Source organism: Arachis hypogaea, chromosome 20, assembly GCF_003086295.3.
Source record: "Arachis hypogaea cultivar Tifrunner chromosome 20, arahy.Tifrunner.gnm2.J5K5, whole genome shotgun sequence".
Taxonomy (NCBI): domain Eukaryota; kingdom Viridiplantae; phylum Streptophyta; class Magnoliopsida; order Fabales; family Fabaceae; genus Arachis; species Arachis hypogaea.
Window position 1 is genome coordinate 137,452,709 of NC_092055.1, and position 17,240 is coordinate 137,469,948.

The window sequence follows — 17,240 nt, forward strand, 5'->3', positions numbered from 1 at the left end:
ATCTTACAAACATTTTAAAAATAGAAACCTAAATAAAAATTTAATAAAAATATAAAGATTAACAGAATAATTAAATCTTAACTACTAAATGGCTAATTATATTCTTACTAGCATCATCAAACATAGTGAATATGTCCTATATTATTATTTTTAGATTGTTCATTATATATTCGACATAAAATAAGGAGAAGCATACATAGATATTATAGGATTTGTGATTGTATCCCTTTGATATCGCCATAAAAAATAAAACCATGAAGTTTGAAGTAAGAATTTATATCATTGGACCATCACAAAAACACCTGAAATAATAAGAGCATGCACAAGTTTTTTAGCATCTCAACTTTGCTCTAAATTTTATACAAAGGGTTTTGAAAGTTGATTCACAACCTAATACGTTTCACCAACTTAATCAGAAAAGCAGTAGCTATGTATAACATGCTCCATGTTACAAATTTCATTATTCAAGTCTAAAATTTGAATTATAGATAGGTAGTTAGTTAGATCTACAATGAATAATTTCACAAAACTGTAAATTGTAAACTCGTAAAATTAGTGAATAATTAATCATTAAATTAATTTTTAATAAAAAAATTAAAAATACAAATTTTATAGTTTAATTGGACATAACTAATTAAAATAAGAATTTTGACGCTAATTTTAAAGAATTTGACCCAAGATTATATCAAACGGGCCCAAGATTATATCCACATAACTTCTCGCTCCGAGCTTCGGTCGCCGTTTGCGACCATGCGTCCATAGTGACAAACTCTACAAAACTCAGTACATTGTAAATGTCCAATTAGTTTGAGGAAAACATTCACTCTTACTTATATGGCGCTTGGATAAGGTGTTTGTATATAAGTGATATGAAGCAATTGGATATGTTGAAAGCTCAATTGGAAGTTTAGGTTTTGGTGCTAGTTGCTGAAATCGGTGTTGAGGGCTTGCTTCTTGCCTAAGTGGCTTGCCTTGGGTTATACGAGAAAATCGGCCAAGGTATAGTTTAGGTTTCTCGTATTTAATATATAATGTCTTGTGAAAACTTAGGTTAGATAACCTTAGGATAAGTGTGAATGAATGAGAATGTTAATTGCTTAGTACCTTTGATGATATTTGTTTATATGAATTGAGTAATTATTGGGTGATTATTATTTATGATGAAATTAAGATTCTAAGTGATGAGTTAACTAAGATTGACATGTTGATATGGATATATATGAGTAAGTGGTGATATATGATAATTTTGTTGGCTAATTGAGGAAATTTATGTATGAAATTATGTACAATTGAGGTATGACTAGTTATGGTAGGGTGTGGGGGCTGTGTTGTTATGATTTTGGTAAGATTTGGTCCAAGATATTGTTGAGTGAATATGGCTAGTAACTTATATTTTGTAAAAACAGATGTTTGGAAGATTTTGTGAAAAACTAGTTTTTGGTCGAACTTTGGTGAGTCATAACTTGGCTTCCTGACTCTCAAATTGTTTTAAATTTATTTTATATGAAAATTGGGTTCGTGAAGTTTACGCCGCTTGAAGAATGGGCGAAAAATATTTTAAATGAGAAAGTTATGCGCGTCAAAAGTTTAGTATGTAAAGTTGAAATTCTGCAGACTTAACCGTTTTTGACTGTTCTGCGTTGCATGCGTATGCATACCCCTCCGTACGCGAAGGGTCGTCTCTGTCTGGCATGTATGTGTACGTGGGAATGTGTATGTGTACGCATCATGGACAAAAAGATATATACTTATGCGTACGCGAGCATGGGGCTTGATACGCGAACGGTTGATTCTGTCCAGCGTATATGCGTACGCATGGGCCCTGTTTCATCGAACTTGGATTTTGTGCTTTAAATCTTAATTTCAAACCTCTAAACCTCTATTTTCATTCTTTTAACCCTAGATCGTAGTAGTATGCCTAGTAATAAGATGAATCTAGGAATAGGTGGTAACTTGAAGATGAAGAAAGTTTGAAAAGTGATGATTTAGGTATGAGGAGGTAGGGTGCATATGTATATGTATATATATATACTACTTAAATTATGAAACTGGTTAAAGAAAGGAATAAATGTTACATCTGAGTACTCTTTCTTGAAAGTGCGACCCCAGGAGATGGTGGAAGGTGAGGATCCCCTTCCTTGTTCCTCCTGGTATTGTAAAATCGCCCCCAACGAGATTGTGGGAGGTTAGGATCCCCTTCTTTGTTCCTCTTGAGCATATGAGAACGTACTTCCTGAGTAGATACAAGGGTTGTGGTTTTGCCCCCACTTGCTCCAGGTTGGTTAGTATAGAGGCTCTCCGGGTAGACGCAAGGGTTGTGATTTCGCCCCCACTTACTTCGAGTTATGATGAGTTATGTGTAAAAATGCAATTATATGATGTACAAGTGATGTTATGGCAATAATGAATGATTATGAAATGTTTATGAATGAATATGGAATGATTATCTGAGATACGAGTTTCTTTGGGTAAAGTACCGTAGCTTGCCACCACGTATTCCAGGTTAAAACTCGATACTCTGTTGACCCTACGACGTAAGAGGTGACGGGCACTTATAAATTCCCGGGAAGGTTAACCCCCATCGAGCAATTATATATATATATATATATATATATATGAGAAAAAGCTATGCATAGACTCTTGGGATGCGCGTCGGGGGACATTTCAGGGTTTAGCAGCCGAACTTGTCGGGTTAGCTTGATAACCGATAGATGAGACTCATCAGCCATAGAACAAGCATGCATCATATGCATATTGTTTGAATTGCTTGCTTGTGCATTAATTGGGATTGCCTAAGTGATTATAATATGCTATTTGTTATATTTACTATCTATATTACTTGTATTCTACGTGTGTTTGCCATTGTCTGTTTGTTTGTCTTTGTAATTTCACCGGAGATGGAGGAACGGAGGGAAGGCGGAGAGATTTAGGGTTCTAGTTAAATTTTAGTTAGATTTAAGGAATTAGTTAAGTTTAGAAAGCCTTAGAGAACTACCCTGATTCATGGTTTCTGTTTTAGTTCTTTAAGTTTTATAATTAGAGTATCGGCGTTCTAGGATTGCCTCTAGCATTTCCAGGACCTTATATCTTATGTACGTGGCACTTTTACCATGCTGAGAACTCCCGGTCCTCATCCCATACGATATTGTTATTTTTCAGATGCAGTTCAAGATGCACCTCGCTAGGCGTCTGAAGTTCTGCAGCGAAGTGGATTTTTGGGGCTTTACTTTGATATATATATATATATATATATATATATATATATATATATATATATATATATATATATATATATATATATATATAAAACTTTCCTGATAACTTGTTTTATTTTGCATCTCTTAGAGGTTTATGGAGAACCAGGATTTATTTTGTAGTATGTATATGTATTTTGGGTTTTGGGTTAAGTATATCTACGTATGTAAATATTCTCCGACCAGCCTTAGTTTCGCAGGTTGAATTAGAAGATTGTTATTTTGTACTCTTGACTCTCTGCTCTTACCTTCTGTATGTTTATATTAATTTCTTCGTACGCAAGTAATCTTACATCTTGAGCATTGCACTTTTAAATTTGGTGATTTTGCTTTAGCTATTCTTTCAAAGCTCCTCGTATATTACATTCTTTCAACTATTCTACGTATATACATTTTATTTTAAAGGTCGTAATATATCGCTATTTCAGTTTTATGACTATAGTATAAAATTTTATATGATAGGGTGTTACATAAATCATAACACATTAACATAATGAAAATATATTTTAAATACATAAATATTATCAAAAACTTACTTATTTATTTTCAACAAGATATTTATTGTTGACGACTTTGAATTACAGTATTCCATTTAAAATTAGAACCTTCAAAATTTAAATTATTGTAATTTTTATTCTTAACAAAATAACATAAAATTATCCACGAGTAAATACTAATTTTGACAAATATATAAAAACTAATAGACAATAATGACTAATTCGTCTTAATTTTTGTTAATAGTCATTGTAAAGTACGCTCTTAACAGAAATCATCTCTGTTGAAACTTGAATCAAATGCATTTGGAACGTTTCTAATCAATTTCTATATAAGGATTCTCCTCACATATTGTATGGAACATTGATGGAAGTAATTCATCATGTGTGTAGAATATGTTTCTAAAAGGTAATCTCCTGACAAGTGTTAACCTATTAATAATTTTTATGAAGAACAATTTTCTTTTCTATAAATAAAAACATTAAATATTTGCTATTGAGTGAGCATTTCTCAAACATAGGAAGAGACACAGTTGTAATTTGCGACCTTCATCTATCCATTTATTTTTTGGTTCAAAAGTCAAAACACACCTAAAAAGATAAAACTCGAAATATCCGTTACTCATCATAGTTAATTTATTCATAGTACTTGTCATGAAGGCCATAAAATGCGCCATATTTTGTTACTATAAATTCTACAAACTTTCAGGGAATTATTAATCCAATTGCAAACACAAATTTTAAGTTCTTATTCTTTTACTTTTTAATTTTTTATTTTTTTTTTAACTTTTCATTTTCCTGTCACCCTATTCTTATTTGTTGGAAGGAGGGGAGACAAGAAAATGGAAAAGATGATGAAATCAAACACTATGTTTGCTTTGTTGTTTGTTTTGATCTCAAATCTTTTCGCCACAATCTACTGTACACAACCCCTTGCACCTGCATTGTATGTGTTTGGTGACTCATTGGTTGATAATGGTAACAACAATTGGATCCCTGATGTAGCAAAATCAAATTACTATCCTTATGGTTCTAATTTCTTTGCGGGCCCCACTGGAAGATTTTCTAATGGAAGAAACCTTGTCGACTTTTTAGGTTTTTTTTTCCTTATCACATTAATTAATTGTTTTGTTTGTATTATTATTATTGTTGTTGTACATTTGCCCCATTTTTTGTTGCATGATTCTTTTTATTTTAATTTTTATGTATCTTTAAGTGTTTTTTTTTTTGGTGATAGTAATAATATATATTATTTTCTTTTGAGAGAATTTTCATACTCTTCCTCTCTAACCATTTCTGTGTTTAACAATATCAAAATAGATGATAGATTAATTAAAAAAAATTATTCCATGTACAGGAGAATACTAATATATCAAAAAATAATATTTTGTCCTACAATATAACAATTGATTGTTAAGTTTTATTTTATTTTAATTTTATTTTAAATTTTTTTAATTTATATCAAATATACTAGTGACTGTTAATTTTTAAAAAAATTTAGGATCAATTAAATAACAATTTCATAAGAACAATCTTTAACACATACAAACAAATCAAGTATAATTTTTATACATCATTGTTAGATTGGTTTTATTTTTTTGAAAATTTAGCTATCAAGGATATATTCGATGGAAATTGAAAATTTTTGGGACAAAATTAAAACAAAATAAAATTTAGAAATATTTTTAAAATTTTTTACCAAATTTCAAAGAAAAAATATTTTATTCTATTTTATATTCATTAATAATTTCTGAAATAAATTCATAATATTAGAAGTAATAAATATATAATTGTAGATATTATATGCATAAAATTATAGATATTAAATTAAATAAGATAACTTTAAATTATTATCTTTTTAGTATCACTGAATTAGAAAATATCTAGAATAATTTTTTTGAGTATGTTGATAAGAGTCTGCATGTTCTTCTTTCCTAATAAGCTAATTACTAATTAGTGTTTTTGTTTTGATGATCAGCTGAATATATGGGATTGCCATATCCTCCACCATACTTAAGCAAAGAAGGGCCATCTTCATTAACCGGAATTAATTATGCATCTGGTGCTGCTGGAATTGTTGAATGTACTGGATCACAAGCTGTAAGTACTAATTAATAAATTGCTAGACCTTGATTTTCCTTTATATATATATATATATATATTTTTTTTTTTTCTCTTCTGGAATAAATTCTGAATATTTTTTTCATATTTTTCTTGAATTTGGATTTGATTTCCGAAGTATTATTGATTCTTGAATGATTCTTTGTGGTTGTTTTGAGTAATAAGACAAATAGATCCTGAAAATTTTGTGATAAACTTATATTTTATAAATTAAGAAACAAAATCTAAACAAGTTTTTGAAAATATTTTGTAGAAAAAAAAAAAGCCTCCAAAGAATTACAACACTATAGTTATACTGTATCTTCACATTTTTTCTCTTTGTCATTTTTTTCTTATCTTTTGTCACTCTTTTAATACTTTTTCACCTCACCGATTAGTCTATTTTTTCTGACTTATGTCTTTTTGAGTCTAATGAATCAAACATTATCACTTTCGACAGTTTGTCATCCTCTGATATTTTATCATCTCTTTACAATTTTCCACCTTTTCATCAGTTTCCCATTTTTTTGTCAGTTTCGTTTACATTTTTCTTACAATAGTTTCGTCTATGCTTTCGTTGTGACAGTTTCGTCTGTGCTTTTTTGCAAAACTTTCCTCTGTGCTTCTGTTGCAGCAGTTTGAGAGGAATGTTAGAACATATTAGAATCAATTAGCATTTATTAGAATTATTTAACATATATGGATATTTATTATAAGATATTATGTCTCTTAACATCTATAAATACCTTTTTATATTGTATCATTTCACACAACTTGAATACATTCAAACTTTTTTTTATCGTTCTCTCTTATCTTTCTAACAAGCATAATGATATATGATTGACATATAAAATTATTTTCTATTGACATTACATTTTTTTTTTTTCTAAACTTATAAATCATTTCAAAATTTTCAGAAACCTACTTATTCGACTACTTTCTTAAACTTTGCTTTGATCTTGATTCATTGTTAATGAACACCATTGTCAAAATATTATATCATAGAATCTTTTTTTTTTGTAGGGAATGGTGGTTCCTTTGGACGAACAACTTGCCAATTTTCAGATGACAATTACAAGGGATTTGCCCATATATATGAGCCAAAGTGAGATATCTGAGCATGTATCAAAAGCTATATATTTATTGTCAATAGGCAACAATGACTACCTCATCAACTATCTTGGAGCTTTTACTGGCGTAAGTGCCACATCCACTGTTTACGCACCCGAACCCTTTGCTGAACTTCTCATTAACACCCTTGAAAAACAATTGCAGGTATGTCATCTCATCATTGTAGTCACCAATCACAATTATTGTCATTTTTGTCATAGAAATAATTATTCGTATGTCTCTTTTTATCGGTTTAAATTAAAAAAAAAATAATATTATAATATAATGTCAAAATTTTTATAACCGAAAAATTTAGAATTTGATCTTTATTAAATAAAAAAAAATATATCTCTAACAAAAAAAATATATTAAAAAAACAAACAAATTCAAAAAAACTCTTACTTATAAAAACGCGATAGAAATAACCATTCATATTCCTCTTCTTATTAGTTTAAACTTTTAAAAAAATAGTAATAATATAAAATTTTAAAATATCCATAAATATAAGTTGCTAGATTAAATGCAAATAATTTTTATGATAGGCAATTATAATTCATTCACGGTGATATTATATATCAATTTATTTTAGTAACTAAGTTTAATCAAATTAGTTCAACAATTTTTTAACATATAATAATTAGTTAAAAAAAATAATATAAAAAAATTTAATTATAAAAATAACTTATTCAATTAGTATTCCTGATTCAACAATTTTATCACAAAAACTAATTTGTATAAATAAATATAAATAAATTTTAATTTTATATTATCTAAATTTTATATAAATATTTAATTGTATATTATTATATTGATAAAAATAATTAATTTTTAAATTTATTATTTAAAAAATTATCTCGGAATGTGACAGCAACTATACAAGTTGGGAGCTAGGAAGATAATATTGAACGATCTATGCCCCTTAGGGTGCATCCCAATGTACTTAAATACACGTCCCCACAAAGGTGCATGTGTTGATGAAATAAACGCATTGGTTCAACATTTTAACAAAAGGCTACCTTCAATGCTTCAACGTCTCTCTTCCACCCTTACCGGAGCCGTCTTCGTTAAGGGTAATATTTATGCCACCGCCACTGAGATCATCTTAAATCCAACCAAATATGGTAAACCTTTTCTTTTCTTTTTCTTTTTTTTTTTTTAATTTATTATTCCGGCTGCTTTTGTTAGTTTTCATTTTTTCTGCATGAATTTTTAAGTTTGTTATGTTGTCTTTCTTGATATTGTAACAGGTTGCATTAAATTTTTTTCTTTTATATTAAATTTATGAGATTATCTGTGCAAAAGATAAATTACTAAAATGATGTTCAAAAATTTATATTATAAAAAAAAATAATTTTTAAAAATTATATTTAAGATTATTTTTGTTAGCGTAAAATTTTGAGTGCTATTTTAATAGTTTATATCAATTTTTCCTTGAGACTTTGAGGTTGCATTAGATATCTATATATAAAAGTTATTAGGAACAATAACTGTGATTTAATCATGTTTATATATTCTTGTTATGCTTTCTTTTCTAAAATATTTTTAAAAGTTTTAAAAATATTTTATCATTTAATTGATTTAATTTTATTGTTAATATTTAAAATAAATGTTAAATTTTTTCATACTATTAATTTTTTGATAAAAGTTTACATGTCATTATTTTTATGTGAATTTAATAATTAAAAATTATTATATGATAATTTAATAAAATTTATTAAATGATTTTTAACTATGTACTTCAAACAAAAACAACTCCATATAAGTGTCTACCTAATTTTTTATAATGAACATGTAGTCTACTTTTAGCATTATTATTTTAGAGAATCTTAGCTGCCAATATTTTTAGTAAAAAACTAATAATCGACTACTATCAAATCAAATGTAAGACGAAAATAAGAAAAAAGTATTGGTGTATTTTTTTTTCCTTTGTTATGTCTTTACAAATTTACAATTTGATAACTATTACGTTGGAATTCAAGAGATTTTGAATGATGTTAATGAGATGGTCAATAAAAATAATTTGAGTATAAATGAGCTAATAACTATAACTATAAATATAATGCTAGGTAGACAAAAAAAAAGTCAGAATTTGTCTTATTTAGAATTATTGCAACAATTAATAAATGCTAAATAAGACAAGTTATGGCTGTTTTTGGCTGATTTTCTTTGGTTACCAAACATTTCTGAAATATAATAAACTAACTTGGGTTAGTAGAGTAATCAGCTTACTCGTCCGCTTAAATAAGTGTCGAGAATTTGAATTCTGCCTTATGCATGCACTATGCAGTAATATATTGGTCAACAATAAACTCTTAAATAGAGTTTAGATCTGCAACGGATTAGCCTTTGATTTATGTATTTAATTTGCAGGTTTTAGTGATGTGAGAAGCCAATGTTGCGAAACATCGTTTAATTTGATGTGTATGCCATTAAAAACGCCATGCTCAGATCCAGAAGCAAAATTCTTTTGGGATGGAGCTCATCCAACAGAAGCCACATATTCAATTATTGCAAAGCGAATGATTTCCGATAAATCTGTTCTCACACCATTCACCCTTCAAGAACTCCTCCAACTCTAACTGTAATATTCCCATCATTTTTTGGGGTGGATTTTAATTTTTCTCTAGTTTAAATTTGAATAATTAAAAAACAATGTAACGCTTATTACATATTATTTTTTCGTTGATTTATAATCATATTTCACCGTGAAATATAAAGCAACTATTATTTGATTTATTTCATAATATATAGCAAATGTGTCTTGTTAATATTCAGGCATCTTTCTTTTTGTGATCCTTAATTAATTGGATGTGTATAAATCATGTAGGAATGACATATACTTAGGATAATAGCATCATAGCTAGGGATGGCAATGCCACCCGAACTCGCGGGTACCCACCCCACCTCTATCCGTTCGGGGCGGGTCTTTGGCGGGACGGGTTCTTGAGAGGGACGGGGCGGGGTCGGGTTTAGGTAATACCTGCCCCTACCCGCCCCGCTATATATATAATATATATAATTTTAATATATAATATATGTAAAATAATTAATAAATGATTAATAATATTGTTTTATATTTAAATTTTTACTTTAATTTATGTTATGTATGTGATGATAGTTATATAAATTTTAAAATTTAATTTAATTTATTGGATTTTAATAATTATATGGGCGGGTAGGGGCGGGACGGGTATCCACAGGAAGGTTCAATATTTTATTATCCGCGGGTAGAAGTGGGACGGATTCTATGCGGGTTGTTGTATGGTGGGGCGAGGTCGGGTAGAGCAAAAACCCGCCCCGTTGCCACCCCTAATCATAGCATGCACAATATAAAATATTTATTTCAATTTGATTTTGGGCAGTAATTATTTTCATGTCTCTCTCCTCATGTCAATTATATAATGTAGTATATTTGAAGTGAGAAATTTTTAGAGAGGTGAAGTTGAATTTGTTGGGTAACAAAATTAACAAAATGGAATAAGGCAACTAAAATTTATAGATAAAAAATAGATAAAATTGAATCAAATGATTTGGATAATAATTAAAATACATGATTAAATGGTAAAAATTATAATTTTTTAAAATATAAAGAATCTATAATAAAATCATACATGTTATAAAATCTTTACTCATTTTTTCTTTAATTTTTGTCTACTATAATTTTTTAATACATTAGAATATTATTTATAACAAATTTTATTAGCAATAACTAGCTTGCTCTTGATAACAAATTGCTGCTCATCATTTTCCTGACCATTCTTTATTGTATTAAAGTCACTAGTTATTAGCTAAGATATATTTACAAACAAATTCTATTAACGTATAAAATAAAAAGCAACAATAATAGAATTTTTTCTGATTTTTCTGTTATAACCTATTTTCTTAGTCAATTAGTTTCTTAACTACTACGTGGCATATATAAAGCAGAGTCTTTAGTGTGTAAAATTAGATAATATATTTCGGTGAATAATTCCGAGATCTTTTTCTAAAATTCTATTTTATCTGTTGTTTCTAGCACACATACTTTTATATTATCAATATATTTTTCTAGATTCCGGATGGGGTTATGGGTGAGGCTAATGTTACTTGGGTTGGACCTAACGAGTCAATCAATAAGTGTATAACATGAGTAAAAGGTAGATTAATTACAAAAAAAAGGTGGATTATGATATTTTTTTTGCTATTATATGAATTGTGTGGATTAGTAGCAATAAAAAAAGAGAAATACTACGGACTAACAATTTTTGTGATTTGTAGCCATCAAATAGTCATCAAAATAGTTTTAATGGTGTGAGATTAGTGTGAGATTTCATCCAATGACTCACTTTTTTTTACTGGTTACATACTGGCCAATAAAAAAATATTTGATATAACAAAGACGTTACGTGGTAAGTTTGTGGGAACAAATTAAAATCATTGTGAGTCAGTGGTATATTCGAACGAGAGTAAATAAAAATGAATGTATTATAAAAGAGTATAAACCGCAAGGCAAGGTGCACCATAGGAGAACTAACACAAGTAAAATCAAGAGGAGATGCTCTGCTAACTGGATTAGCCAATTTGTTCTTGAAGACACAGGGGTGAAGGAAACAAACACATAGCAATGGGAAGGGAGACATGTTGAAAAACTCGTGGTTGAATGAGAGCATAACAAAGACTATTATATAACAATTTCTCATGTCTTTTGTTTGAGGTTTATTATGTGTGTCTTAGATGTTAGATTTTATGGTACTTTTAGTATGATTTTGTAATTGTCTTTTGTCAATGTCGAATGAATGATTTACAAATAAAAAATTTTACTTCTAAATTTGGGTCGAGTATGAACCAAATATCTAAAAAAACAAGTTTAAAATGTTTAATTGTTTCTTCACACGACAGGATTAAAGCGTATCATCTATACTATAAATTTTTAATTAACTTTTTATGTTATTCAACTTTTTTTAATATTTTTTATTAAGTAATTAGTAGGAATTGAATGAATTAATGGCAAAAAGTTTTAAGTAGTAATGCCGTATACATAAAATTCTATATTTAAATGTTTTTTTTTTCTGTCAATATAAATAAAAAAAGTAAAAATGTTGGTGAACTATATAAACATTATAAAAGAAGAAATTGATATTATCTTTATTTACAAATAAATGTTTAAATTAGTCCTTCAAGTTTTACACGTAAATCACATTCATCTTTTGGATTTTTATTAAATTAAATTTATTTTTAGGGTTTAGTTATTATAATTTATATGTTATAAAAGATAAATATTAAGATTATTATTAATACAAATTTTTAAATTTTTATTTTAATAAATAAATAATAAATATATTAAAAATTTAAAGTTTATATATTTTTATACAATTTTTTTTATTTGTAATATTATCTCGTGCTTTTAGGACATATAGTTAAACTCTATACGTTTTCATTTTCCTAAGTTTGATCCATATTAATGTGGTGTGTTAAAATTTCAGGTAGGAAATGTAGGATGCAATAAAATAACATCTTTATGATGGAATTTGTTCTTGCTGAAATTGGCCGGTGTATAACTCGTCCGCCGATGAATATTTATAAGCTTTCCGTTAGAATGAAGTATACCTTGGTAAGGAGAGAACAAGGAGGTGAGTATCTGCAAAAGACACTCCGACGCTCAAGTCAGTAAGTGTTTAAGAGGTATAAGAATAATTCTATGAATATATAATGTAAAACATGAAATAGAAGTTATCATGTGTTGTGTGTAATAATTCTATGAATATAGAATGTAAGATATGATATAGAACTTATAGAACTTATCATGTTGCCTCCTGAGATTAGATATAGAAAGTTCCTTTTATAGGCATATAATTGATGAGTGATATTCATGTTATGACCGTTTGGTCATTAAAATTGAAATGATGGTCATTGAGTTGGTAATGAAAGTGTCAGTTACAGGCAAAGAATAAATGATAATTAACGCCGAGTTATAATTCATAATGCACCGAGTTATAAGGTCACGTATCAGAACTCAATAGTCCACGTGAGCATATGCATTCATAAAAACAAAAAGTGGTCTAATAAAGGACTAATGTAATTCATGCTAATTAATTTAGAGGCCGATTTAATTTAATAAAGATTTAAAAATTAATTTAATTTATACATAAAATTTAAGGAAACGATTTGAATATTTATTATATGTTTTTTGACGTGCTTTAATTAAACTTACACACTCAACATAATCGATAAATCTATTCATAATTATATCATATAAAAGTTGATGCAAATTTATTATAAAATGAGCTTATATTATATTGTTGTTTGTAATTATAATATGTCAGTAATTTTATATAAATATTAATTTTCTAATATAAAATATAATAAAGTTTTACATACAATTATACAAAACTTTAATCATGTTAATTAACTAAATTTAATACTTATTATTATTCAGTTAAATTAAAAAATAATAGTTAAATATAATTAACATCCGAATAAAAATTATAATAATGATAAATTTCAGTTTCAAATATTCAAAATGTAGACTATTTAAATATGTTTAATAACACTCTTGTTATTATGACTTCATCTTATATTTCCTTAAATAAATTGTCTAAAATATGTTTAATTGCGTTTAATTTTAGTATAACAACATTTATTTACTATGTATATATTCTAATATATTATAATTAATAAAATTATTTATAATTTTATGTTATATTTTTGTATTTTTATTTTTAATATATTTTTTAGTTTTCTTTTTTTAATTAATCTCTAAACACAGACAACTAAAAAAAAGTCAAAATTACGCTATAAAGTACTATCTTCTAAAAAATATCACTAAATAGATAATTAAATCTTAAATAATATAATATTTTTAAATTTATATTATATAATATCTTTAGATTCGTTCGATGATGCCCGGGTTTTTTTTTTTTTTAAAATTAGGAGTGTGACTCGAATTTGCAATCTTTAAGTGAGTATAAGAAGATTATGCCATTTGAGATATGCCGATCTTAATAGGGTGTAAACTAAACATCGTAGTATACTGAATGTCACGCGTATTTACTGTGACTAACGCACTAATTAAATACCCACCATACACTTTTTCTCTGGCTTCTCATTTTTTCCATTTTTTCTTTATTTCATTTTTTGGTTCCCTTGTCTCCATGATTTTTGGACGAAAAAGAAAAAAAAAAATCCAAAATAGCTCTTCAGTTTTTTTCTATTGTGCGCCTCATTTGGCAAAGAAATTTTGGGATTCTAAATCCTTGCCGATTGATGATCATTGGGACTGAAATTTTGTGTGTTTAAGAGTTTAGGTCATCTCAATTTTGTATCCTTTCAAAGAAAAAAAAATTGGGTGTGTTTTGTTTCGTATTTATTATTAAAATCATCATTCCCATCTGAACATTTTGGAAGAAAAAGAAGCCTTATAATTGCGAAAAACCATGGTTGGAGGCCCAACACCTAACCATGTGAAGAAAAGATCAAGAAAGAGCAATGCAATTGGTGCTAATGAGAATGAACCATTGTTACCAAAATCTCAAGAAAATTATAACGATGATGATGATTTTAAAGGATCCTCATTCGCCAGTGCGACCTTCAATTTATCAACCACAATTATTGGTGCTGGGATCATGGCCTTGCCTGCAACCCTCAAAGTGTTGGGGATGGTCCCTGGCCTTATTACTATCATTTTCATGGCTTTCTTGACGGACAAGTCAATCGAATTCATGATCCGATTTTCACGCGCCGGCGGCCTTACTTCTTATGGTGATCTCATGGGGGATGCCTTTGGGAGATATGGAAAAGCTGTGCTTCAAATTAGTGTCATAATCAACAATGTTGGCATACTTATTGTTTACATGATTATTATTGGTATATATAATAAGACCATGATTATTATTGGTATATATATGGTTGCATTTGTTTAAATCACGGGACACAGAGACACAAAATCGCACATGACATAGACAGAGATATTGTGTCCAAAGATACTGAATTAGTATATTTTATATCTATTTGACAAAAAAGATACAAAGACACTAACAAAAGACATTAACTTTTGTGTTTTTGTCTTTTCTGTCTTGTTCTCAGTATGGATTATTGATGTCTTATTTATGAGATTTAATTTCAGGTGATGTGCTATCTGGAACATCTTCAAGTGAAGATCACCATTATGGAATACTTGAAGGATGGTTTGGTGTACATTGGTGGACAGGCCGTACAGTTGTTCTTATTTTTACTACACTTGCTATATTTCTTCCTTTGGTTAGCTTTAAGAGAATTGGTGAGTGACTCTGCTCTGTTTTACGCAGACAACTAATTGTGTATTGTTATATCAACTAAAGTAACTAATTTTCAAATTATCTAGAACATAAATCTGATTGGATGATCGTGTAAAACTACTGTATGCAGATTCGTTGAGTTTTACATCGGCACTATCAATTGCACTAGCAGTTGTGTTTCTTGTAGTTGCTGTGGGAATAGCAATTTTCAAGATCATAAGTGGAGGCATTGGAATGCCAAGACTCTTTCCAGTTATTAATGATTTGACAGATTTCTTCCAACTCTTCACTGTAACTCCTATTCTTGTCACTGCCTATATATGTCACTACAACGGTATGTATATGTTTTAAATCTCTATGAAGAGCTCAATTCCATTGCTAGAATATGTGATTATGAGAGATGGTTGAAACTTATCTTTGCAGTTCACAACATAGACAATGAAATGGAGGACTCCTCTCAAATGCATGGAGTTGTAAGGACATCCCTTGCAATGTGTTGTTCAGTGTACCTATTAACAAGCTTCTTTGGTTTCCTCCTATTTGGAGAATCAACTCTTGAAGATGTCTTAGCAAACTTTGACACTGATCTTGGAATCCCTTTCGGCCCTGCGCTTAACGACGCCATTCGATTTAGCTACGCCGCGCACATCATGCTTGTTTTTCCAGTTGTCTTCTATCCCCTGCGAATCAACTTAGATGGCCTCATCTTTTCGTCTTCTTCAAGGCCTTTGCTTCAAGATAACTTGAGATTCACGTCACTAACCTTATCTCTTATTCTTCTAATATTTCTTGGTGCAACCTTAATACCTAGCATTTGGGACGCTTTTCAGTTCACTGGAGCAACCGCCACCGTTTTTGTAGGGTTTATTTTCCCGGCTGCCGTCACTCTTAGGTGAGTTTGGTCTTTTGAATTCTTTCTAGTACTTCTTAAATGAATTGATCATCAAATAGCTTCTTTTGGAACAGGGATCGATACGACATTGCAACCAAACAAGACAAGATTCTTTCGGTTATGATGATCATATTGGCAGTATTCTCAAATGTTGTGGCTATATACAGTGATGCCATTGCCTTGGTGAATAAGGATAAAAGCAAAACTTCACGTGAATGACCTCTTCAACATTATGTTCATGGTTTTAGAAGAAAGGATCAGAATAGGAGTGAATATTTGTAAAAATATATTGTGAAAATCATGGGTTTTCTCACAGGCTTTAGTGGGTTGGTAAATTATAGAATGAAAATAGAGGTTACCCAGCTATCTTTATTCAGTTTCATATGTAATGTGCTATTTTATTCGGTTTTACTAATGTATTTATGTATAAATACATATGTAGTTTAATTTATTTTTAATGTGTATTTATATTCTAACATGTATTTTATACTGGTGGCTGATTTTGGTGTACACGTAGTATAGTCGAAATTTTTTTTTTATTATTTTTTTAACAATAGAATCACTAGCATCTAAATTTTATTTTCAGAAATTCAACAAAATCAGTTCGACTCGATTAAGATCTTACGAAATAACCAAGACGAGCTTTTCCGTTTGTTTTAAGTGAAAGAATGGAAGAAACTTAGGTGAATTTTAAAGGAAATGACAATGATCCTGAAATCAAATTAGTGTTGAAAGATATCTAAACCTACTAATAGATACTGTTTACTTTCAATTATCTAGGAAAAAGTTTCAAGTATGCAGTTCAGCAGAAGAAATTCAATTTAGTGTGAAGATTTAATTAAAGATTCTACAAAAATATAAGGTGAAATGGTAAATGATATCATCCCACAAAAATAAGTACCGAATAAAATATCAGTAGCATTTTAATCTAGCATTCATATTAACTCATCATCTATCATTTGCAAAACAAAGGTAAGTCTGAAAATTTTAAGAGAGAGAAATAGAAAAAGAAATTTGCTGGAGTTGAATTAAAATTGCTTTATAATGTATGGCTAACCCATTCACGGACGAGTAATTTTAAGTATGGCTCCAATGCAAATTTTGACATTAGTAATGGAAGTAATCAAAGCACTAACGT

At 28.8% G+C, this 17,240-nt stretch overlaps 2 protein-coding genes across 2 annotated transcripts; both read left to right on the forward strand.

Annotated features, from left to right (window-relative positions):
* Window positions 1-4,460: 4,460 nt before the first annotated feature.
* Window positions 4,461-9,732, forward strand: LOC112782276 (GDSL esterase/lipase 7). The gene is made up of 5 exons (XM_025824620.2): window positions 4,461-4,843; window positions 5,727-5,848; window positions 6,872-7,123; window positions 7,827-8,079; window positions 9,329-9,732. Exons 1-5 carry the CDS (start codon window positions 4,591-4,593, stop codon window positions 9,535-9,537), a joined length of 1,089 nt encoding a protein of 362 aa, XP_025680405.1. The 5' UTR covers window positions 4,461-4,590; the 3' UTR covers window positions 9,538-9,732.
* Window positions 9,733-13,845: 4,113 nt separating this feature from the next.
* Window positions 13,846-16,834, forward strand: LOC112784018 (amino acid transporter AVT6A-like). Its single transcript, XM_025827092.3, has 5 exons — window positions 13,846-14,800; window positions 15,060-15,212; window positions 15,341-15,544; window positions 15,634-16,102; window positions 16,177-16,834. The coding sequence occupies exons 1-5, from the start codon at window positions 14,371-14,373 to the stop codon at window positions 16,319-16,321; spliced, it is 1,401 nt and encodes a 466-aa protein (XP_025682877.1). The 5' UTR covers window positions 13,846-14,370; the 3' UTR covers window positions 16,322-16,834.
* Window positions 16,835-17,240: the final 406 nt, after the last annotated feature.